The sequence below is a fragment of the Oncorhynchus kisutch genome, linkage group LG24, assembly GCF_002021735.2.
Source record: "Oncorhynchus kisutch isolate 150728-3 linkage group LG24, Okis_V2, whole genome shotgun sequence".
Classification (NCBI taxonomy): domain Eukaryota; kingdom Metazoa; phylum Chordata; class Actinopteri; order Salmoniformes; family Salmonidae; genus Oncorhynchus; species Oncorhynchus kisutch.
Window position 1 is genome coordinate 44173402 of NC_034197.2, and position 25000 is coordinate 44198401.

At 43.6% G+C, this 25000-nt stretch overlaps 1 protein-coding gene across 3 annotated transcripts in view; it reads right to left on the minus strand.

Annotated features, from left to right (window-relative positions):
• Positions 1 to 25000, minus strand: part of rbm10 (RNA binding motif protein 10) — a 77393-nt gene that overhangs the window by 33682 nt on the left and 18711 nt on the right. For all 3 annotated transcript variants that reach the window (XM_031803877.1, XM_031803876.1, XM_031803878.1), the window contains 4 exons: positions 19731 to 19904; positions 18058 to 18218; positions 7935 to 8032; positions 7061 to 7148 (listed from right to left, as the gene is read on the minus strand). In XM_031803877.1, the coding sequence (XP_031659737.1) occupies positions 7061 to 7148; positions 7935 to 8032; positions 18058 to 18218; positions 19731 to 19904 (521 nt within the window). The remainder of the gene's footprint in view (positions 1 to 7060; positions 7149 to 7934; positions 8033 to 18057; positions 18219 to 19730; positions 19905 to 25000) is intronic.

The window sequence follows — 25000 nt, forward strand, 5'->3', positions numbered from 1 at the left end:
TAACAGACCACTGGGCAGCAGCGATGGCTGTACTGGTTATATATTATATATTATTAGAATGGTTACCTGGGTAACAGACCACTGGGCAGCAGCGATGGCTGTACTGGTTATATATTATATATTATTAGAATGGTTACCTGGGTAACAGACCACTGGGCAGCAGCGATGGCTGTACTGGTTATATATTATATATTATTAGAATGGTTACCTGGGTAACAGACCACTGGGCAGCAGCGATGGCTGTACTGGTTATATATTATATATTATTAGAATGGTTACCTGGGTAACAGACCACTGGGCAGCAGCGATGGCTGTACTGGTTATATATTATATATTATTAGAATGGTTACCTGGGTAACAGACCACTGGGCAGCAGCGATGGCTGTACTGGTTATATATTATTAGAATGGTTACCTGGGTAACAGACCACTGGGCAGCAGCGATGGCTGTACTGGTTATATATATATATTATTAGAATGGTTACCTGGGTAACAGACCACTGGGCAGCAGCGATGGCTGTACTGGTTATATATTATATATTATTAGAATGGTTACCTGGGTAACAGACCACTGGGCAGCAGCGATGGCTGTACTGGTTATATATTATATATTATTAGAATGGTTACCTGGGTAACAGACCACTGGGCAGCAGCGATGGCTGTACTGGTTATATATTATATTATTAGAATGGTTACCTGGGTAACAGACCACTGGGCAGCAGCGATGGCTGTACTGGTTATATATTATATATTATTAGAATGGTTACCTGGGTAACAGACCACTGGGCAGCAGCGATGGCTGTACTGGTTATATATTATATATTATTAGAATGGTTACCTGGGTAACAGACCACTGGGCAGCAGCGATGGCTGTACTGGTTATATATTATATATTATTAGAATGGTTACCTGGGTAACAGACCACTGGGCAGCAGCGATGGCTGTACTGGTTATATATTATATATTATTAGAATGGTTACCTGGGTAACAGACCACTGGGCAGCAGCGATGGCTGTACTGGTTATATATTATATATTATTAGAATGGTTACCTGGGTAACAGACCACTGGGCAGCAGCGATGGCTGTACTGGTTATATATTATATATTATTAGAATGGTTACCTGGGTAACAGACCACTGGGCAGCAGCGATGGCTGTACTGGTTATATATTATATATTATTAGAATGGTTACCTGGGTAACAGACCACTGGGCAGCAGCGATGGCTGTACTGGTTATATATTATATATTATTAGAATGGTTACCTGGGTAACAGACCACTGGGCAGCAGCGATGGCTGTACTGGTTATATATTATATATTATTAGAATGGTTACCTGGGTAACAGACCACTGGGCAGCAGCGATGGCTGTACTGGTTATATATTATATATTATTAGAATGGTTACCTGGGTAACAGACCACTGGGCAGCAGCGATGGCTGTACTGGTTATATATTATATATTATTAGAATGGTTACCTGGGTAACAGACCACTGGGCAGCAGCGATGGCTGTACTGGTTATATATTATATATTATTAGAATGGTTACCTGGGTAACAGACCACTGGGCAGCAGCGATGGCTGTACTGGTTATATATTATATATTATTAGAATGGTTACCTGGGTAACAGACCACTGGGCAGCAGCGATGGCTGTACTGGTTATATATTATATATTATTAGAATGGTTACCTGGGTAACAGACCACTGGGCAGCAGCGATGGCTGTACTGGTTATATATTATATATTATTAGAATGGTTACCTGGGTAACAGACCACTGGGCAGCAGCGATGGCTGTACTGGTTATATATTATATATTATTAGAATGGTTACCTGGGTAACAGACCACTGGGCAGCAGCGATGGCTGTACTGGTTATATATTATATATTATTAGAATGGTTACCTGGGTAACAGACCACTGGGCAGCAGCGATGGCTGTACTGGTTATATATTATATATTATTAGAATGGTTACCTGGGTAACAGACCACTGGGCAGCAGCGATGGCTGTACTGGTTATATATTATATATTATTAGAATGGTTACCTGGGTAACAGACCACTGGGCAGCAGCGATGGCTGTACTGGTTATATATTATATATTATTAGAATGGTTACCTGGGTAACAGACCACTGGGCAGCAGCGATGGCTGTACTGGTTATATATTATATATTATTAGAATGGTTACCTGGGTAACAGACCACTGGGCAGCAGCGATGGCTGTACTGGTTATATATTATATATTATTAGAATGGTTACCTGGGTAACAGACCACTGGGCAGCAGCGATGGCTGTACTGGTTATATATTATATATTATTAGAATGGTTACCTGGGTAACAGACCACTGGGCAGCAGCGATGGCTGTACTGGTTATATATTATATATTATTAGAATGGTTACCTGGGTAACAGACCACTGGGCAGCAGCGATGGCTGTACTGGTTATATATTATATATTATTAGAATGGTTACCTGGGTAACAGACCACTGGGCAGCAGCGATGGCTGTACTGGTTATATATTATATTAGAATGGTTACCTGGGTAACAGACCACTGGGCAGCAGCGATGGCTGTACTGGTTATATATTATATATTATTAGAATGGTTACCTGGGTAACAGACCACTGGGCAGCAGCGATGGCTGTACTGGTTATATATTATATATTATTAGAATGGTTACCTGGGTAACAGACCACTGGGCAGCAGCGATGGCTGTACTGGTTATATATTATATATTATTAGAATGGTTACCTGGGTAACAGACCACTGGGCAGCAGCGATGGCTGTACTGGTTATATATATATTATTAGAATGGTTACCTGGGTAACAGACCACTGGGCAGCAGCGATGGCTGTACTGGTTATATATTATATATTATTAGAATGGTTACCTGGGTAACAGACCACTGGGCAGCAGCGATGGCTGTACTGGTTATATATTATATATTATTAGAATGGTTACCTGGGTAACAGACCACTGGGCAGCAGCGATGGCTGTACTGGTTATATATTATATATTATTAGAATGGTTACCTGGGTAACAGACCACTGGGCAGCAGCGATGGCTGTACTGGTTATATATTATATATTATTAGAATGGTTACCTGGGTAACAGACCACTGGGCAGCAGCGATGGCTGTACTGGTTATATATTATATATTATTAGAATGGTTACCTGGGTAACAGACCACTGGGCAGCAGCGATGGCTGTACTGGTTATATATTATATATTATTAGAATGGTTACCTGGGTAACAGACCACTGGGCAGCAGCGATGGCTGTACTGGTTATATATTATATATTATTAGAATGGTTACCTGGGTAACAGACCACTGGGCAGCAGCGATGGCTGTACTGGTTATATATTATATATTATTAGAATGGTTACCTGGGTAACAGACCACTGGGCAGCAGCGATGGCTGTACTGGTTATATATTATATATTATTAGAATGGTTACCTGGGTAACAGACCACTGGGCAGCAGCGATGGCTGTACTGGTTATATATTATATATTATTAGAATGGTTACCTGGGTAACAGACCACTGGGCAGCAGCGATGGCTGTACTGGTTATATATTATATATTATTAGAATGGTTACCTGGGTAACAGACCACTGGGCAGCAGCGATGGCTGTACTGGTTATATATTATATATTATTAGAATGGTTACCTGGGTAACAGACCACTGGGCAGCAGCGATGGCTGTACTGGTTATATATTATATATTATTAGAATGGTTACCTGGGTAACAGACCACTGGGCAGCAGTGATGGCTGTACTGGTTATATATTATATATTATTAGAATGGTTACCTGGGTAACAGACCACTGGGCAGCAGCGATGGCTGTACTGGTTATATATTATATATTATTAGAATGGTTACCTGGGTAACAGACCACTGGGCAGCAGCGATGGCTGTACTGGTTATATATTATATATTATTAGAATGGTTACCTGGGTAACAGACCACTGGGCAGCAGCGATGGCTGTACTGGTTATATATTATATATTATTAGAATGGTTACCTGGGTAACAGACCACTGGGCAGCAGCGATGGCTGTACTGGTTATATATTATATATTATTAGAATGGTTACCTGGGTAACAGACCACTGGGCAGCAGCGATGGCTGTACTGGTTATATATTATATATTATTAGAATGGTTACCTGGGTAACAGACCACTGGGCAGCAGCGATGGCTGTACTGGTTATATATTATATATTATTAGAATGGTTACCTGGGTAACAGACCACTGGGCAGCAGCGATGGCTGTACTGGTTATATATTATATATTATTAGAATGGTTACCTGGGTAACAGACCACTGGGCAGCAGCGATGGCTGTACTGGTTATATATTATATTATTAGAATGGTTACCTGGGTAACAGACCACTGGGCAGCAGCGATGGCTGTACTGGTTATATATTATAAGAATGGTTACCTGGGTAACAGACCACTGGGCAGCAGCGATGGCTGTACTGGTTATATATTATATTATTAGAATGGTTACCTGGGTAACAGACCACTGGGCAGCAGCGATGGCTGTACTGGTTATATATTATATATTATTAGAATGGTTACCTGGGTAACAGACCACTGGGCAGCAGCGATGGCTGTACTGGTTATATATTATATATTATTAGAATGGTTACCTGGGTAACAGACCACTGGGCAGCAGCGATGGCTGTACTGGTTATATATTATATATTATTAGAATGGTTACCTGGGTAACAGACCACTGGGCAGCAGCGATGGCTGTACTGGTTATATATTATATATTATTAGAATGGTTACCTGGGTAACAGACCACTGGGCAGCAGCGATGGCTGTACTGGTTATATATTATATATTATTAGAATGGTTACCTGGGTAACAGACCACTGGGCAGCAGCGATGGCTGTACTGGTTATATATTATATATTATTAGAATGGTTACCTGGGTAACAGACCACTGGGCAGCAGCGATGGCTGTACTGGTTATATATTATATATTATTAGAATGGTTACCTGGGTAACAGACCACTGGGCAGCAGCGATGGCTGTACTGGTTATATATTATATATTATTAGAATGGTTACCTGGGTAACAGACCACTGGGCAGCAGCGATGGCTGTACTGGTTATATATTATATATTATTAGAATGGTTACCTGGGTAACAGACCACTGGGCAGCAGCGATGGCTGTACTGGTTATATATTATATATTATTAGAATGGTTACCTGGGTAACAGACCACTGGGCAGCAGCGATGGCTGTACTGGTTATATATTATATATTATTAGAATGGTTACCTGGGTAACAGACCACTGGGCAGCAGCGATGGCTGTACTGGTTATATATTATATATTATTAGAATGGTTACCTGGGTAACAGACCACTGGGCAGCAGCGATGGCTGTACTGGTTATATATTATATATTATTAGAATGGTTACCTGGGTAACAGACCACTGGGCAGCAGCGATGGCTGTACTGGTTATATATTATATATTATTAGAATGGTTACCTGGGTAACAGACCACTGGGCAGCAGCGATGGCTGTACTGGTTATATATTATATATTATTAGAATGGTTACCTGGGTAACAGACCACTGGGCAGCAGCGATGGCTGTACTGGTTATATATTATATATTATTAGAATGGTTACCTGGGTAACAGACCACTGGGCAGCAGCGATGGCTGTACTGGTTATATATTATATATTATTAGAATGGTTACCTGGGTAACAGACCACTGGGCAGCAGCGATGGCTGTACTGGTTATATATTATATATTATTAGAATGGTTACCTGGGTAACAGACCACTGGGCAGCAGCGATGGCTGTACTGGTTATATATTATATATTATTAGAATGGTTACCTGGGTAACAGACCACTGGGCAGCAGCGATGGCTGTACTGGTTATATATTATATATTATTAGAATGGTTACCTGGGTAACAGACCACTGGGCAGCAGCGATGGCTGTACTGGTTATATATTATATATTATTAGAATGGTTACCTGGGTAACAGACCACTGGGCAGCAGCGATGGCTGTACTGGTTATATATTATATATTATTAGAATGGTTACCTGGGTAACAGACCACTGGGCAGCAGCGATGGCTGTACTGGTTATATATTATATATTATTAGAATGGTTACCTGGGTAACAGACCACTGGGCAGCAGCGATGGCTGTACTGGTTATATATTATATATTATTAGAATGGTTACCTGGGTAACAGACCACTGGGCAGCAGCGATGGCTGTACTGGTTATATATTATATATTATTAGAATGGTTACCTGGGTAACAGACCACTGGGCAGCAGCGATGGCTGTACTGGTTATATATTATATATTATTAGAATGGTTACCTGGGTAACAGACCACTGGGCAGCAGCGATGGCTGTACTGGTTATATATTATAAGAATGGTTACCTGGGTAACAGACCACTGGGCAGCAGCGATGGCTGTACTGGTTATATATTATATATTATTAGAATGGTTACCTGGGTAACAGACCACTGGGCAGCAGCGATGGCTGTACTGGTTATATATTATATATTATTAGAATGGTTACCTGGGTAACAGACCACTGGGCAGCAGCGATGGCTGTACTGGTTATATATTATATATTATTAGAATGGTTACCTGGGTAACAGACCACTGGGCAGCAGCGATGGCTGTACTGGTTATATATTATATATTATTAGAATGGTTACCTGGGTAACAGACCACTGGGCAGCAGCGATGGCTGTACTGGTTATATATTATATATTATTAGAATGGTTACCTGGGTAACAGACCACTGGGCAGCAGCGATGGCTGTACTGGTTATATATTATATATTATTAGAATGGTTACCTGGGTAACAGACCACTGGGCAGCAGCGATGGCTGTACTGGTTATATATTATATATTATTAGAATGGTTACCTGGGTAACAGACCACTGGGCAGCAGCGATGGCTGTACTGGTTATATATTATATATTATTAGAATGGTTACCTGGGGTAACAGACCACTGGGCAGCAGCGATGGCTGTACTGGTTATATATTATATATTATTAGAATGGTTACCTGGGTAACAGACCACTGGGCAGCAGCGATGGCTGTACTGGCAGCTGTAGCAGCACTCACTCTACTACCATCAGTCAGAAACACATCCCTGAAGAGAGGGAGGGAGGGAGGGAGGGAGGGAGGGAGGGAGGGGATGGGGAGATTAGGGAGGGAGGGGATGGGGAGATTAGAGAGGGAGGGAGGGGGGAGAGAGGAAGTGGGAGGGAGGGAGGGAGGAAGGGAGGATGGGGAGATTAGGGAGGGAGGGAGGGAGGAAGGGAGGATGGGGAGATTAGGGAGGGAGGGAGGGAGGGAGGGAGGGAGTGGAGGGAGGGAGGGAGGGGAGGAGGGATGGGGAGATTAGAGAGGGAGGGAGGGATAGAGAGGGAGGGAGAGGGAGGGATAGAGAGAGAGGGAGGGGGGAGATTAGGGAGGGAGGGAAGAGGGAGAGAGGGAGGGAGGAAGGGAGAGAGAGAGAGGGAGGGAGGGAGGAGAGAGGGAGGGGGGAGAGAGGAAGGGGGAATGAGGGAGGGAGGGAGGAAGGGGGAGAGAGGAAGGGAGAAACATAAGCACAAAACATATTCTTTCTTTAAAAAACTATAACAATATAGGCTGGTTTCCCCGACACAGACTAACGATTAAACATAGTCCTGGACTCCAAACTCAATGGAGAACTGAGGATTCAACTGTGTATGTCAAATCAAATCAAATCTTTTTTTTTTTTTCAAATCAAGGGAGTGTGTCTCTGTGTGTGTCTCTCTGTGTGTCTCTCTGTGTGTCTCTCTGTGTGTCTCTCTGTGTGTCTCTCTGTGTCTCTCTGTGTGTCTCTCTGTGTGTCTTTCTGTGTGTCTCTCTGTGTTTCTCTCTGTGTTTCTCTCTGTGTTTCTCTCTGTACCGTTTGGATCCTTTGGCGAACTCGACAGAGATGGCCTTCCCGTTTATAGAGAGAGTTGGCTGTAAGGCCTGCAGGATCTGGAGCAGTTGAGATGCTTCCTGCAACACACGGACGAACGCAGACACACAAACACAGTGTCAAACAATTACTACAGTAGACAGCTGTATGTATCTCCCCACCACTACAGCTGTATGTATCTCCCCAACCCACTACAGCTGTAGGTATCTCCCCACCACTCACTACAGCTGTATGTATCTCCCCACCACTACAGCTGTAGGTATCTCCCCACCACTACAGCTGTATGTATCTCCCCACCACTACAGCTGTATGTATCTCCCCACCACTACAGCTGTAGGTATCTCCCCACCACTACAGCTGTAGGTATCTCCCCACCATAACTACAGCTGTATGTATCTCCCCACCACTACACTACAGCTGTATGTATCTCCCCACCACTACACTACAGCTGTATGTATCTCCCCACGACTACACTACAGCTGTATGTATCTCCCCACCACTACACTACAGCTGTATGTATCTCCCCACCACTACACTACAGCTGTATGTATCTCCCCACCACTACACTACAGCTGTATGTATCTCCCCACCACTACACTACAGCTGTATGTATCTCCCCACCACTACACTACAGCTGTATGTATCTCCCCACCACTACACTACAGCTGTATGTATCTCCCCACCACTACACTACAGCTGTATGTATCTCCCCACCACTACACTACAGCTGTATGTATCTCCCCACCACTACAGCTGTAGGTATCTCCCCACCACTACAGCTGTATGTATCTCCCCACCACTACACTACATCTGTATGTATCTCCCCACCACTACACTACAGCTGTATGTATCTCCCCACCACGACACTACAGCTGTATGTATCTCCCCACCACTACACTACAGCTGTATGTATCTCCCCACCACTACACTACAGCTGTATGTATCTCCCCACCACTACACTACAGCTGTATGTATCTCCCCACCACTACACTACAGCTGTATGTATCTCCCCACCACTACAGCTGTATGTATCTCCCCACCACTACACTACAGCTGTATGTATCTCCCCACCACTACAGCTGTATGTATCTCCCCACCACTACACTACAGCTGTATGTATCTCCCCACCACTACACTACAGCTGTAGGTATCTCCCCACCACTACACTACAGCTGTAGGTATCGCTCCACCACTACACTACAGCTGTAGGTATCTCCCCACCACTACAGCTGTATGTATCTCCCCACCACTACACTACAGCTGTAGGTATCTCCCCACCACTACAGCTGTATGTATCTTCCCACCACTACAGCTGTATGTATCTCCCCACCACTACAGCTGTATGTATCTCCCCACCACTACAGCTGTATGTATCTCCCCACCACTACAGCTGTATGTATCTCCCCACCACTACAGCTGTATGCATCTCCCCACCACTACAGCTGTATGTATCTCCCCACCACTACACTACAGCTGTATGTATCTCCCCACCACTACAGCTGTAGGTATCTCCCCACCACTACAGCTGTAGGTATCTCCCCACCACTACAGCTGTAGGTATCTCCCCACCACTACAGCTGTAGGTATCTCAAAACAACTACAGCTGTATGTATCTCCCCACCACTACACTACAGCTGTACGTATCTCCCCACCACTACAGCTGTATGTATCTCCCCACCACTACACTACAGCTGTACGTATCTCCCCACCACTACAGCTGTATGTATCTCCCCACCACTACACTACAGCTGTACGTATCTCCCCACCACTACAGCTGTAGGTATCTCAAAACCACTACACTACAGCTGTAGGTATCTCCCCATCACTACAGCTGTAGGTATCTCAAAATCACTACAGTAGACAGCTGTAGGTATCTCCCCACCACTATAGTAGACAGCTGTAGGTATCTCCTCACCACTATAGTAGACAGCTGTATGTATCTCCTCAGCACTATAGTAGACATCTGTAGGTATCTCCTCACCACTATAGTAGACAGCTGTAGGTATCTCCCCACCACTACAGCTGTAGGTATCTCCTCACCACTATAGTAGACAGCTGTAGGTATCTCCTCACCACTATAGTAGACATATGTAGGTATCTCCCCACCACTACAGCTGTAGGTATCTCCTCACCACTATAGTAGACAGCTGTAGGTATCTCCCCACCACTACAGCTGTAGGTATCTCCCCACCACTACAGCTGTATGTATCTCCCCACCACTACACTACAGCTGTATGTATCTCCCCACCACTACACTACAGCAGTATGTATCTCCCCACCACTACAGCTGTATGTATCTCCCCACCACTACAGCTGTATGTATCTCCCCACCACTACACTACAGCTGTATGTATCTCCCCACCACTACACTACAGCTGTATGTATCTCCCCACCACTACACTACAAATGTATGTATCTCCCCACCACTACACTACAGCTGTATGTATCTCCCCACCACTACACTACAGCTGTATGTATCTCCCCACCACTACACTACAGCTGTATGTATCTCCCCACCACTACACTACAGCTGTATGTATCTCCCCACCACTACACTACAGCTGTATGTATCTCCCCAACACTACACTACAGCTGTATGTATCTCCCCACCACTACAGCTGTATGTATCTCCCCACCACTACAAGCTGTATGTATCTCCCCACCACTACACTACAGCTGTAGGTATCTCCCCACCACTACAGCTGTATGTATCTCCCCACCACTACAGCTGTATGTATCTCCCCACCACTACAGCTGTATGTATCTCCCCACCACTACAGCTGTATGTATCTCCCCACCACTACAGCTGTATGTATCTCCCCACCACTACAGCTGTATGTATCTCCCCACCACTACAGCTGTATGTATCTCCCCACCACTACAGCTGTATGTATCTCCCCACCACTACAGCTGTATGTATCTCCCCACCACTACACTACAGCTGTATGTATCTCCCCACCACTACAGCTGTAGGTATCTCCCCACCACTACAGCTGTATGTATCTCCCCACCACTACACTACAGCTGTATGTATCTCCCCACCACTACAGCTGTATGTATCTCCCCACCACTACACTACAGCTGTATGTATCTCCCCACCACTACAGCTGTATGTATCTCCCCACCACTACAGCTGTAGGTATCTCCCCACCACTACAGCTGTAGGTATCTCCCCACCACTACAGCTGTAGGTATCTCAAAACCACTACAGCTGTATGTATCTCCCCACCACTACACTACAGCTGTATGTATCTCCCCACCACTACAGCTGTAGGTATCTCAAAACCACTACAGTAGACAGCTGTAGGTATCTCCCCACCACTAAAGCTGTAGGTATCTCAAAATCACTACAGTAGACAGCTTGTAGGTATCTCCCCACCACTATAGTAGACAGCTGTAGGTATCTCCTCACCACTATAGTAGACATCTGTAGGTATCTCCTCACCACTACAGCTGTAGGTATCTCCTCACCACTATAGTAGACATATGTAGGTATCTCCCCACCACTACAGCTGTAGGTATCTCCTCACCACTATAGTAGACAGCTGTAGGTATCTCCTCACCACTATAGTAGACATCTGTAGGTATCTCCTCACCACTATAGTAGACAGCTGTAGGTATCTCCTCACCACTATAGTAGACAGCTGTAGGTATCTCCTCACCACTATAGTAGACATCTGTAGGTATCTCCTCACCACTATAGTAGACAGCTGTAGGTATCTCCCCACCACTACAGCTGTAGGTATATCCTCACCACTATAGTAGACAGCTGTAGGTATCTCCTCACCACTATAGTAGACATCTGTAGGTATCTCCTCACCACTATAGTAGACAGCTGTAGGTATCTCCCCACCACTACAGCTGTAGGTATCTCCTCACCACTATAGTAGACAGCTGTAGGTATCTCCTCACCACTATAGTAGACATCTGTAGGTATCTCCTCACCACTATAGTAGACAGATGTAGGTATCTCCCCACCACTACAGCTGTAGGTATCTCCTCACCACTATAGTAGACAGCTGTAGGTATCTCCTCACCACTATAGTAGACAGCTGTAGGTATCTCCTCACCACTATAGTAGACAGCTGTAGATATCTCCCTACAGCTATAGGTATCTCCTCACCACTATAGTAGAGTTGTTGGTATCTCCTCACCACTATAGTAGACAGCTGTATGTATCTCCCCACCACTACAGCTGTATGTATCTACCCACCACTACAGCTGTATGTATCTCCCCACCACTACAGCTGTATGTATCTCCCCACCACTACAGCTGTAGGTATCTCCCCACCACTACAGCTGTATGTATCTCCCCACCACTACAGCTGTAGGTATCTCAAAACCACTACAGTAGTCAGCTGTAGGTATCTCAAAACCACTACAGTAGACAGCTGTAGGTATCTCCCCACCACTACAGCTGTAGGTATCTCCTCACCACTATAGTAGACAGCTGTAGGTATCTCCTCACCACTATAGTAGACAGCTGTAGGTATCTCCCCACCACTACAGCTGTAGGTATCTCCTCACCACTATAGTAGACAGCTGTAGGTATCTCCTCAGCACTATAGTAGACATCTGTAGGTATCTCCTCACCACTATAGTAGACAGCTGTAGGTATCTCCCCACCACTACAGCTGTAGGTATATCCTCACCACTATAGTAGACAGCTGTAGGTATCTCCTCACCACTATAGTAGACATCTGTAGGTATCTCCTCACCACTATAGTAGACAGCTGTAGGTATCTCCTCACCACTATAGTAGACAGCTGTAGGTATCTCCTCACCACTATAGTAGACATCTGTAGGTATCTCCTCACCACTATAGTAGACAGCTGTAGGTATCTCCCCACCACTACAGCTGTAGGTATATCCTCACCACTATAGTAGACAGCTGTAGGTATCTCCTCACCACTATAGTAGACATCTGTAGGTATCTCCTCACCACTATAGTAGACAGCTGTAGGTATCTCCCCACCACTACAGCTGTAGGTATCTCCTCACCACTATAGTAGACAGCTGTAGGTATCTCCTCACCACTATAGTAGACATCTGTAGGTATCTCCTCACCACTATAGTAGACAGATGTAGGTATCTCCCCACCACTACAGCTGTAGGTATCTCCTCACCACTATAGTAGACAGCTGTAGGTATCTCCTCACCACTATAGTAGACAGCTGTAGGTATCTACCCACCACTACAGCTGTAGGTATCTCCTCACCACTATAGTAGACAGCTGTAGATATCTCCCTACAACTACAGCTATAGGTATCTCCTCACCACTATAGTAGAGTTGTTGGTATCTCCTCACCACTATAGTAGACAGCTGTATGTATCTCCCCACCACTACAGCTGTATGTATCTACCCACCACTACAGCTGTATGTATCTACCCACCACTACAGCTGTAGGTATCTCCCCACCACTACAGCTGTATGTATCTCCCCACCACTACAGCTGTATGTATCTCCCCACCACTACAGCTGTAGGTATCTCCCCACCACTACAGCTGTATGTATCTCCCCACCACTACAGCTGTAGGTATCTCAAAACCACTACAGTAGTCAGCTGTAGGTATCTCCCCACCACTACAGCTGTAGGTATCTCAAAACCACTACAGTAGACAGCTGTAGGTATCTCCCCACCACTACAGCTGTAGGTATCTCAAAACCACTACAGTAGACAGCGGTAGGTATCTCCCCACCACTATGGTAGACAGCTGTAGGTATCTCCTCACCACTATAGTAGACAGCTGTATGTATCTCCTCAGCACTATAGTAGACATCTGTAGGTATCTCCTCACCACTATAGTAGACAGCTGTAGGTGTCTCCCCACCACTACAGCTGTAGGTATCTCCTCACCACTATAGTAGACAGCTGTAGGTATCTCCTCACCACTATAGTAGACATCTGTAGGTATCTCCTCACCACTATAGTAGACAGCTGTAGGTATCTCCCCACCACTACAGCTGTAGGTATCTCCTCACCACTATAGTAGACAGCTGTAGGTATCTCCTCACCACTATAGTAGACAGCTGTAGGTATCTCCCCACCACTACAGCTGTAGGTATCTCCTCACCACTATAGTAGACAGCTGTAGGTATCTCCTCAGCACTATAGTAGACATCTGTAGGTATCTCCTCACCACTATAGTAGACAGCTGTAGGTATCTCCTCACCACTATAGTAGACAGCTGTAGGTATCTCCCCACCACTACAGCTGTAGGTATCTCCTCACCACTATAGTAGACAGCTGTAGGTATCTCCTCAGCACTATAGTAGACATCTGTAGGTATCTCCTCACCACTATAGTAGACAGCTGTAGGTATCTCCCCACCACTACAGCTGTAGGTATCTCCTCACCACTATAGTAGACAGCTGTAGGTATCTCCTCAGCACTATAGTAGACATCTGTAGGTATCTCCTCACCACTATAGTAGACAGCTGTAGGTATCTCCTCACCACTATAGTAGACAGCTGTAGGTATCTCCCCACCACTACAGCTGTAGGTATCTCCTCACCACTATAGTAGACAGCTGTAGGTATCTCCTCAGCACTATAGTAGACATCTGTAGGTATCTCCTCACCACTATAGTAGACAGCTGTAGGTATCTCCTCACCACTATAGTAGACAGCTGTAGGTATCTCCCCACCACTACAGCTGTAGGTATCTCCTCACCACTATAGTAGACAGCTGTAGGTATCTCCTCAGCACTATAGTAGACATCTGTAGGTATCTCCTCACCACTATAGTAGACAGCTGTAGGTATCTCCTCACCACTATAGTAGACAGCTGTAGGTATCTCCCCACCACTACAGCTGTAGGTATCTCCTCACCACTATAGTAGACAGCTGTAGGTATCTCCTCAGCACTATAGTAGACATCTGTAGGTATCTCCTCACCACTATAGTAGACAGCTGTAGGTATCTCCTCACCACTATAGTAGACAGCTGTAGGTATCTCCCCACCACTACAGCTGTAGGTATCTCCTCACCACTATAGTAGACAGCTGTAGGTATCTCCTCAGCACTATAGTAGACATCTGTAGGTATCTCCTCACCACTATAGTAGACAGCTGTAGGTATCTCCTCAGCACTATAGTAGACATCTGTAGGTATCTCCTCACCACTATAGTAGACAGCTGTAGGTATCTCCTCACCACTATAGTAGACAGCTGTAGGTATCTCCCCACCACTACAGCTGTAGGTATCTCCTCACCACTATAGTAGACAGCTGTAGATATCTCCCCACAACTACAGCTATAGGTATCTCCTCACCACTATAGTAGACAGCTGTAGGTATCTCCCGACAACTACAGCTGTAGGTATCTCCTCACCACTATAGTAGAGTTGTTAGTATCTCCCCACCACTATAGTAGACAGCTGTAGGTATCTCCCCACCACTACAGCTGTAGGTATCTCCTCACCACTATAGTAGACAGCTGTATGTATCTCCTCACCACTATAGTAGACAGCTGTATGTATCTCCTCACCACTATAGTAGACAGCTGTAGGTATCTCCTCACCACTATAGTAGACAGCTGTGGGTATCTCCCCACCACTACAGCTGTAGGTATCTCCTCACCACTATAGTAGACAGCTGTAGATATCTCCCCACAACTACAGCTATAGGTATCTCCTCACCACTATAGTAGACAGCTGTAGGTATCTCCCGACAACTACAGCTGTAGGTATCTCCTCACCACTATAGTAGAGTTGTTGGTATCTCCTCACCACTATAGTAGAGTTGTTGGTATCTCCTCACCACTATAGTAGACAGCTGTATGTATCTCCCCACCACTACAGCTGTAGGTATCTCCCCACCACTACAGCTGTATGTATCTCCCCACCACTACAGCTGTAGGTATCTCCAAACCACTACAGTAGACAGCTGTAGGTGTCTCCCCACCACTACAGCTGTAGGTATCTCAAAACCACTACAGTAGACAGCTGTAGGTATCACCCCACCACTATAGTAGACAGCTGTAGGTATCTCCTCACCACTATAGTAGACAGCTGTATGTATCTCCTCAGCACTATAGTAGACAGCTGTATGTATCTCCTCAGCACTATAGTAGACATCTGTAGGTATCTCCTCACCACTATAGTAGACAGCTGTAGGTGTCTCCCCACCACTACAGCTGTAGGTATCTCCTCACCACTATAGTAGACAGCTGTAGGTATCTCCTCACCACTATAGTAGACAGCTGTAGGTATCTCCTCACCACTATAGTAGACATCTGTAGGTATCTCCTCACCACTATAGTAGACAGCTGTAGGTATCTCCCCACCACTACAGCTGTAGGTATCTCCTCACCACTATAGTAGACAGCTGTAGGTATCTCCTCACCACTATAGTAGACAGCTGTAGGTATCTCCCCACCACTACAGCTGTAGGTATCTCCTCACCACTATAGTAGACAGCTGTAGGTATCTCCTCAGCACTATAGTAGACATCTGTAGGTATCTCCTCACCACTATAGTAGACAGCTGTAGGTATCTCCTCACCACTATAGTAGACAGCTGTAGGTATCTCCCCACCACTACAGCTGTAGGTATCTCCTCACCACTATAGTAGACAGCTGTAGGTATCTCCTCAGCACTATAGTAGACATCTGTAGGTATCTCCTCACCACTATAGTAGACAGCTGTAGGTATCTCCCCACCACTACAGCTGTAGGTATCTCCTCACCACTATAGTAGACAGCTGTAGGTATCTCCTCAGCACTATAGTAGACATCTGTAGGTATCTCCTCACCACTATAGTAGACAGCTGTAGGTATCTCCTCACCACTATAGTAGACAGCTGTAGGTATCTCCCCACCACTACAGCTGTAGGTATCTCCTCACCACTATAGTAGACAGCTGTAGGTATCTCCTCAGCACTATAGTAGACATCTGTAGGTATCTCCTCACCACTATAGTAGACAGCTGTAGGTATCTCCTCACCACTATAGTAGACAGCTGTAGGTATCTCCCCACCACTACAGCTGTAGGTATCTCCTCACCACTATAGTAGACAGCTGTAGGTATCTCCTCAGCACTATAGTAGACATCTGTAGGTATCTCCTCACCACTATAGTAGACAGCTGTAGGTATCTCCTCACCACTATAGTAGACAGCTGTAGGTATCTCCCCACCACTACAGCTGTAGGTATCTCCTCACCACTATAGTAGACAGCTGTAGATATCTCCCCACAACTACAGCTATAGGTATCTCCTCACCACTATAGTAGACAGCTGTAGGTATCTCCCGACAACTACAGCTGTAGGTATCTCCTCACCACTATAGTAGAGTTGTTAGTATCTCCCCACCACTATAGTAGACAGCTGTAGGTATCTCCCCACCACTACAGCTGTAGGTATCTCCTCACCACTATAGTAGACAGCTGTATGTATCTCCTCACCACTATAGTAGACAGCTGTATGTATCTCCTCACCACTATAGTAGACAGCTGTAGGTATCTCCTCACCACTATAGTAGACAGCTGTAGGTATCTCCCCACCACTACAGCTGTAGGTATCTCCCCACCACTACAGCTGTATGTATCTCCCCACCACTACAGCTGTAGGTATCTCCCCACCACTACAGCTGTATGTATCTCCCCACCACTACAGCTGTAGGTATCTCCAAACCACTACAGTAGACAGCTGTAGGTGTCTCCCCACCACTACAGCTGTAGGTATCTCAAAACCACTACAGTAGACAGCTGTAGGTATCACCCCACCACTATAGTAGACAGCTGTAGGTATCTCCTCACCACTATAGTAGACAGCTGTATGTATCTCCTCAGCACTATAGTAGACATCTGTAGGTATCTCCTCACCACTATAGTAGACAGCTGTAGGTGTCTCCCCACCACTACAGCTGTAGGTATCTCCTCACCACTATAGTAGACAGCTGTAGGTATCTCCTCACCACTATAGTAGACAGCTGTATGTATCTCCTCAGCACTATAGTAGACAGCTGTAGGTATCTCCTCACCACTATAGTAGACAGCTGTATGTATCTCCTCAGCACTATAGTAGACAGCTGTAGGTATCTCCCCACCACTATAGTAGACAGCTGTAGGTATCTCCCCACCACTACAGCTGTATGTATCTCCTCACCACTATAGTAGACAGCTGTAGGAAAGCGAAGCCCCGGTTGAGTTGTGTCTGCTTATCTTTGATCAGTCGAACATTAGAAGGAGACAGAGTAGCGAAGGGAGACAGAGTGGACAGGATGGACTCCAGGGAGGTATGGGGACCCAGGTTCCTCAGGATCAGAGCTGGAGAGAAGAGAGAGAACATTAGAAGGAGACAGAGTAGCGAAGGGAGACAGAGTGGACAGGATGGACTCCAGGGAGGTATGGGGACCCAGTTTCCTCAGGATCAGAGCTGGAGAGAAGAGAGAGAACATTAGAAGGAGACAGAGTGGACAGGATGGACTCCAGAGAGGTATGGGGACCTCAGGATCAGAGCTGGAGGTGGGAGAGATTGATGAATTGATGTATTAATAGATGTATTGGTTGATTAATGTATTGATAGATGTATTGGTTGATTGATGTATTTATTGACATATTTATGTATTGATTGATGTTATTGATAGATGTGTTGATGTATTGATTGATGTATGTATTGATTGATGTTATTGATAGATGTATTGATTGATGTATGTATTGATTGATGTTATTGATAGATGTGTTGATGTATGTATTGATTGATGTATGTATTGATGTATGTATTGATTGATGTATGTATTGATAGATGTGTTGATGTATGTATTGATTGATGTATTTCTTGAATCATTGATAGATTAATTGACTGACGCATTGATAGACTGATGTATTGATAGATGTGTTGATGTATGTATTGACTGACGGATTGATGTATTGATAGATTTATCGATTGATATAAACTCTGTAAAAATCCAAATCATTGTAAAAGGTTTAAACACTGTTTTCTATGCTTGTTTAATGAACCATAAACAATTAATTAATGAACATGGACCTGTGGAACGGCCGTTAAAACACTGACAGCTTACAGACTGTAGGCAATTAAGGTCACAGTTATGAAAACTTAGGACACTAAAGATGCCTTTCTACTGACTCTGGAAAACCACTAAAAGAAAGATGCCCAGGGTTCCTGCTCATCTGCGTGAACGTACCTTAGGCATGCTGCAAGGAGGCATGAGGACTGCAGGAAGGACGCCTACATGCTGCAAGGAGGCATGAGGACTGCAGGAAGGACGCCTACATGCTGCAAGGATGCATGAGGACTGCAGGAAGGACGCCTACATGCTGCAAGGAGGCATGAGGACTGCAGGAAGGACGCCTACATCTTTGTATTATTTATTTATTTATTTATTTATTTATTTTACCAAGTAAGTTGACTGAGAACATATTCTCTTTCACAGCAACGTCCTGGGGAATAGTTACAGGGGAGAGGAGGGGGATGAATGAGCCAATTGGAAGCTTTGTAGTTACTGAGTGTATTGATACAGCATCCAAAGTGTAATTAATAACTTCACCATGCTCAAAGGGATATTCAAATGTCTGTTTCTTAATTTATTTATACCCATATACCAATAGATGCCCTTCTTCGCAAGGCATTGGAGAGCCTCCCAGATAATTATTCCACTTTGAAATTATGGGGTATTGTGTGTAGGCCAATGACACTACATCTCAATTTAACCCATTTTAAATGTATTCCACTTGCTTTGTAAACACATGTTTCCCATGCCGATAATGAATTGATTGAATAAATATATTAAGAGTGAGATAGAGAGAGTTAAGACTCACTGTCGTTGGCCACCTCAGGCTGTTGTGTGTTAGTTGCCCCGGCCTTGGTGAGGGCAGTAGAGGTGGCAGCAGCAGGCTGGTAAAGGGCAGGGAGGGGCAGTAATCCCTGGGCACCATCCATCTGATGCCCCCCCAGGGGTAACTCCCTCAGCTGGGGCAGTTTCAGCTCTGCCTCTGGAGGTAAGACACAGAGTGAGATATCTGCTGGGAGGCAGCCCATTTGGGGGGGGGGGGTTTGCCATTTTACAACAATTCTATTGGTTACATTTCGCTCAATCGAATCAAGACCGACAGTGTTACATTTAACACAAGTGTCTATATGGGTCCGCACTTTTCAGTAGAAATATAACACATTTTCAGTGCGGCCTTCCGGACACCCCTGCTTTTCAGTGTTCAATTAACACACTGTTTAGTGTAAAGCCTCGTTTGCATATTTCCCAGAATGCCTTGTCTTTTGAGTGAATTGTAAAGTTACCAGCCAAGACTGTATTTGTTAGTGATAGAGACATGGCTATTGCAGTCTTCCATTGTCACTCCTGTGGCCTTCACCAAGTGAGATCCTAAGTGGGGGGGGGGGAATCTAACTTTATTCGTCACATGCTTCGTAAAACAAAACAAAAAGAATAGAACAAATTAAAAAATAATAACACAAGGAATACACATTGAGTAACGATAACTTCAAAACACAGGGTACCAGTACCAAATACATGAGCAGGGACTACTAGGTAATTGAGATACAGTGGGGCAAAAAAGTATTTGGTCAGTTCTCCCACTTAAAAAGATGAGAGAGGCCTGTAATTTTCATCATAGGTAACACTTCAACTATGACAGACAAAATGAGAAGAAAAAATCAAGAAAATCACATTGTAGGATTTTTAATGAATTTATTTGCAAATTATGGTGGAAAATAAGTATTTGGTCAATAACAAAAGTTTATCTCAATACTTTGTTATATACCCTTTGTTGGCAATGACAGAGGTCAAACGTTTTCTGTAAGTCTTCACAAGGTTTTCACACACTGTTGCTGGTATTTTGGCCCATTCCTCCATGCAGATCTCCTCTAGAGCAGTGATGTTTTGGGTAATTACGAGGTAATTGAGATAAATATGTACATGTAGGTAGGGATAAAGTGACTGGTCAACAGGATACAGAGCATTCGGAAACTATTCGCTCCCTTTCACATATTCTACATTTTGTTACGTTACAGCCTTGTTCTAAAATGGATTAAAAATAAAATGTGAATCAATCTACACACACTATCCCATAATGACAAAGCAAAAACAGGTTAAGACATTTTTGCAAATGTATTTATTATTTATCTAGAGATAAATCAGATCCAGCCTGGAGGGGGTAATGCAGTAGGGAGTTGTAGTTTCTCTAGAGATAAATCAGATCCAGCCTGGAGGGGGTAATGCAGTAGGGAGTTGTAGTTTCTCTAGAGATAAATCAGATCCAGCCTGGAGGGGGTAATGCAGTAGGGAGTTGTAGTTTCTCTAGAGATAAATCAGATCCAGACTGAAGGGGGTAATGCAGTAGGGAGTTGTAGTTTCTCTAGAGATAAATCAGATCCAGCCTGGAGGGGGTAATGCAGTAGGGAGTTGTAGTTTCTCTAGAGATAAATCAGATCCAGCCTGGAGGGGGTAATGCAGTAGGGAGTTGTAGTTTCTCTAGAGATAAATCAGATCCAGACTGAAGGGTGTAATGCAGTAGGGAGTTGTAGTTTCTCTAGAGATAAATCAGATCCAGACTGAAGGGTGTAATGCAGTAGGGAGTTGTAGTTTCTCTAGAGATAAATCAGATCCAGACTGAAGGGTGTAATGCAGTAGGGAGTTGTAGTTTCTCTAGAGATAAATCAGATCCAGACTGAAGGGGGTAATGCAGTAGGGAGTTGTAGTTTCTCTAGAGATAAATCAGATCCAGCCTGGAGGGGGTAATGCAGTAGGGAGTTGTAGTTTCTCTAGAGATAAATCAGATCCAGACTGAAGGGGGTAATGCAGTAGGGAGTTGTAGTTTCTCTAGAGATAAATCAGATCCAGCCTGGAGGGGGTAATGCAGTAGGGAGTTGTAGTTTCTCTAGAGATAAATCAGATCCAGCCTGGAGGGGGTAATGCAGTAGGGAGTTGTAGTTTCTCTAGAGATAAATCAGATCCAGCCTGGAGGGGGTAATGCAGTAGGGAGTTGTAGTTTCTCTAAAGATAAATCAGATCCAGACTGAAGGGTGTAATGCAGTAGGGAGTTGTAGTTTCTCTAGAGATAAATCAGATCCAGCCTGGAGGGTGTAATGCAGTAGGGAGTTGTAGTTTCTCAAGAGATAAATCACATCCAGCCTGGAGTGTTTGATGCAGTAGGGAGTTGTAGTTTCTTTAGAAATAAATCAGATCCAGCCTGAACTGTGATGTAGTAGGGAGTTGTAGTTTCTCTAGAGATAAATCACATCCAGCCTGAACTGTGAGTTGTAGTTTACATAATCTAAGTGATAATTGGTATTCAGCAGCCATAAAGCCTTGTTACTTTGAAGAACTACTAAAATAGTGATTGTGTCAAACAGCAGCTCTATAGAAATGAGATGACTTGGAAATAAATACAACTATAACCAGTCACTACCACAACTATAACCAGTCACAACCATTACAGTAACCAGTCACTACCACTACTATAACTATAACCAGTCACAACCATTACAGTAACCAGTTACTACCACTACTATAACCAGTCACTACCACAACTATATCCAGTCACAACCATTACAGTAACCAGTCACTACCACAACTATATCCAGTCACAACCATTACAGTAACCAGTTACTACCACTACTATAACTATAACCAGTCACAACCATTACAGTAACCAGTTACTACCACAACTATAACCAGTCACTACCACAACTATAACCAGTCACAACCATTACTATAACCAGTCACTACCACAACTATAACCAGTCACAACCATTACAGTAACCAGTTACTACCACAGCTATAACCAGTCACAACCATTACAGTAACCAGTCACTACCACAACTATAACCAGTCACACCCATTACTATAACCAGTCACTACCACAACTATAACCAGTCACTACCACAACTATAACGAGTCACTACCACAGCTATAACCAGTCACAACCATTACAGTAACCAGTCACTACCACAACTATAACCAGTCACTACCACAACTATAACCAGTCTCAACCATTACAGTAACCAGTCACTACCACAACTATAACCAGTCTCAACCATTACAGTAACCAGTCACTACCACAACTATAACCAGTTACTACCACAACTATAACCAGTCACTACCACAACTATAACCAGTCAAAGCCATTACAGTAACCAGTTACTACCACAACTATAACCAGTCACTACCACAATTATAACCAGTCACAACCATTACAGTACCCAGTCACTACCACTACTATAACTATAACCAGTCACTACCACTACTATAACCAGTCACTACCACTACTATAACCAGTAGCTACCACTACTATAACCAGTCACTACCACTACTATAACCAGTCACTACCATTACTATAACCAGTAGCTACCACTACTATAACTATAACCAGTCACTACTATAACTATAACCAGTCACTACAATTACTATAACCAGTCACTACCACTACTATAACCAGTCACTACCACTACTATAACCAGTCACTACCACTACTATAGCCAGTCACTACCACTACTATAACCAGTCACTACCATTACTATAACCAGTCACTACCACTACTATAACCAGTCACTACCACTACTATAACCAGTCACTACCACTACTATAACTATAACCAGTCACTACCATTACTATAACCAGTCACTACCACTACTATAACTATAACCAGTCACTACTATAACCAGTCACTACCACTACTATAACTATAACCAGTCACTACCATTACTATAACCAGTCACTACCACTACTATAACTATAACCAGTCACTACTATAACCAGTCACTACCACTACTATAACTATAACCAGTCACTACCATTACTATAACTATAACCAGTCACTACCACTACTATAACTATAACCAGTCACTACCACTACTACAACTATAACCAGTCACTACCACTACTATAACTATAACCAGTCACTACCACTACTATAACTATAACCAGTCACTACCACTACTATAACTATAACCAGTCACTACCACTACTATAACTATAACCAGTCACTACCACTACTATAACTATAACCAGTCACTACCACTACTATAACTATAACCAGTCACTACCACTACTATAACTATAACCAGTCACTACCACTACTATAACTATAACCAGTCACTACCATTACTATAACCAGTAGCTACCACTACTATAACCAGTCACTACCACTACTATAACTATAACCAGTCACTACCATTACTATAACCAGTAGCTACCATTACTATAACCAGTCACTACCACTACTATAACTATAACCAGTCACTACTATAACCAGTCACTACCACTACTATAACTATAACCAGTCACTACCACTACTATAACTATAACCAGTCACTACCACTACTATAACTATAACCAGTCACTACCACTACTATAACTATAACCAGTCACTACCACTACTATAACTATAACCAGTCACTACCACTACTATAACTATAACCAGTCACTACCACTACTATAACTATAACCAGTCACTACCACTACTATAACTATAACCAGTCACTACCACTACTATAACTATAACCAGTCACTACCACTACTATAACTATAACCAGTCACTACCATTACTATAACCAGTAGCTACCACTACTATAACCAGTCACTACCACTACTATAACTATAACCAGTCACTACCATTACTATAACCAGTAGCTACCATTACTATAACCAGTCACTACCACTACTATAACTATAACCAGTCACTACTATAACCAGTCACTACCACTACTATAACTATAACCAGTCACTACCACTACTATAACTATAACCAGTCACTACCACTACTATAACTATAACCAGTCACTACCATTACTATAACCAGTCACTACCACTACTATAACTATAACCAGTCACTACTATAACCAGTCACTACCACTACTATAACTATAACCAGTCACTACCACTACTATAACTATAACCAGTCACTACCACTACTATAACTATAACCAGTCACTACCACTACTATAACTATAACCAGTCACTACCACTACTATAACTATAACCAGTCACTACCACTACTATAACTATAACCAGTCACTACCACTACTATAACTATAACCAGTCACTACCACTACTATAACTATAACCAGTCACTAC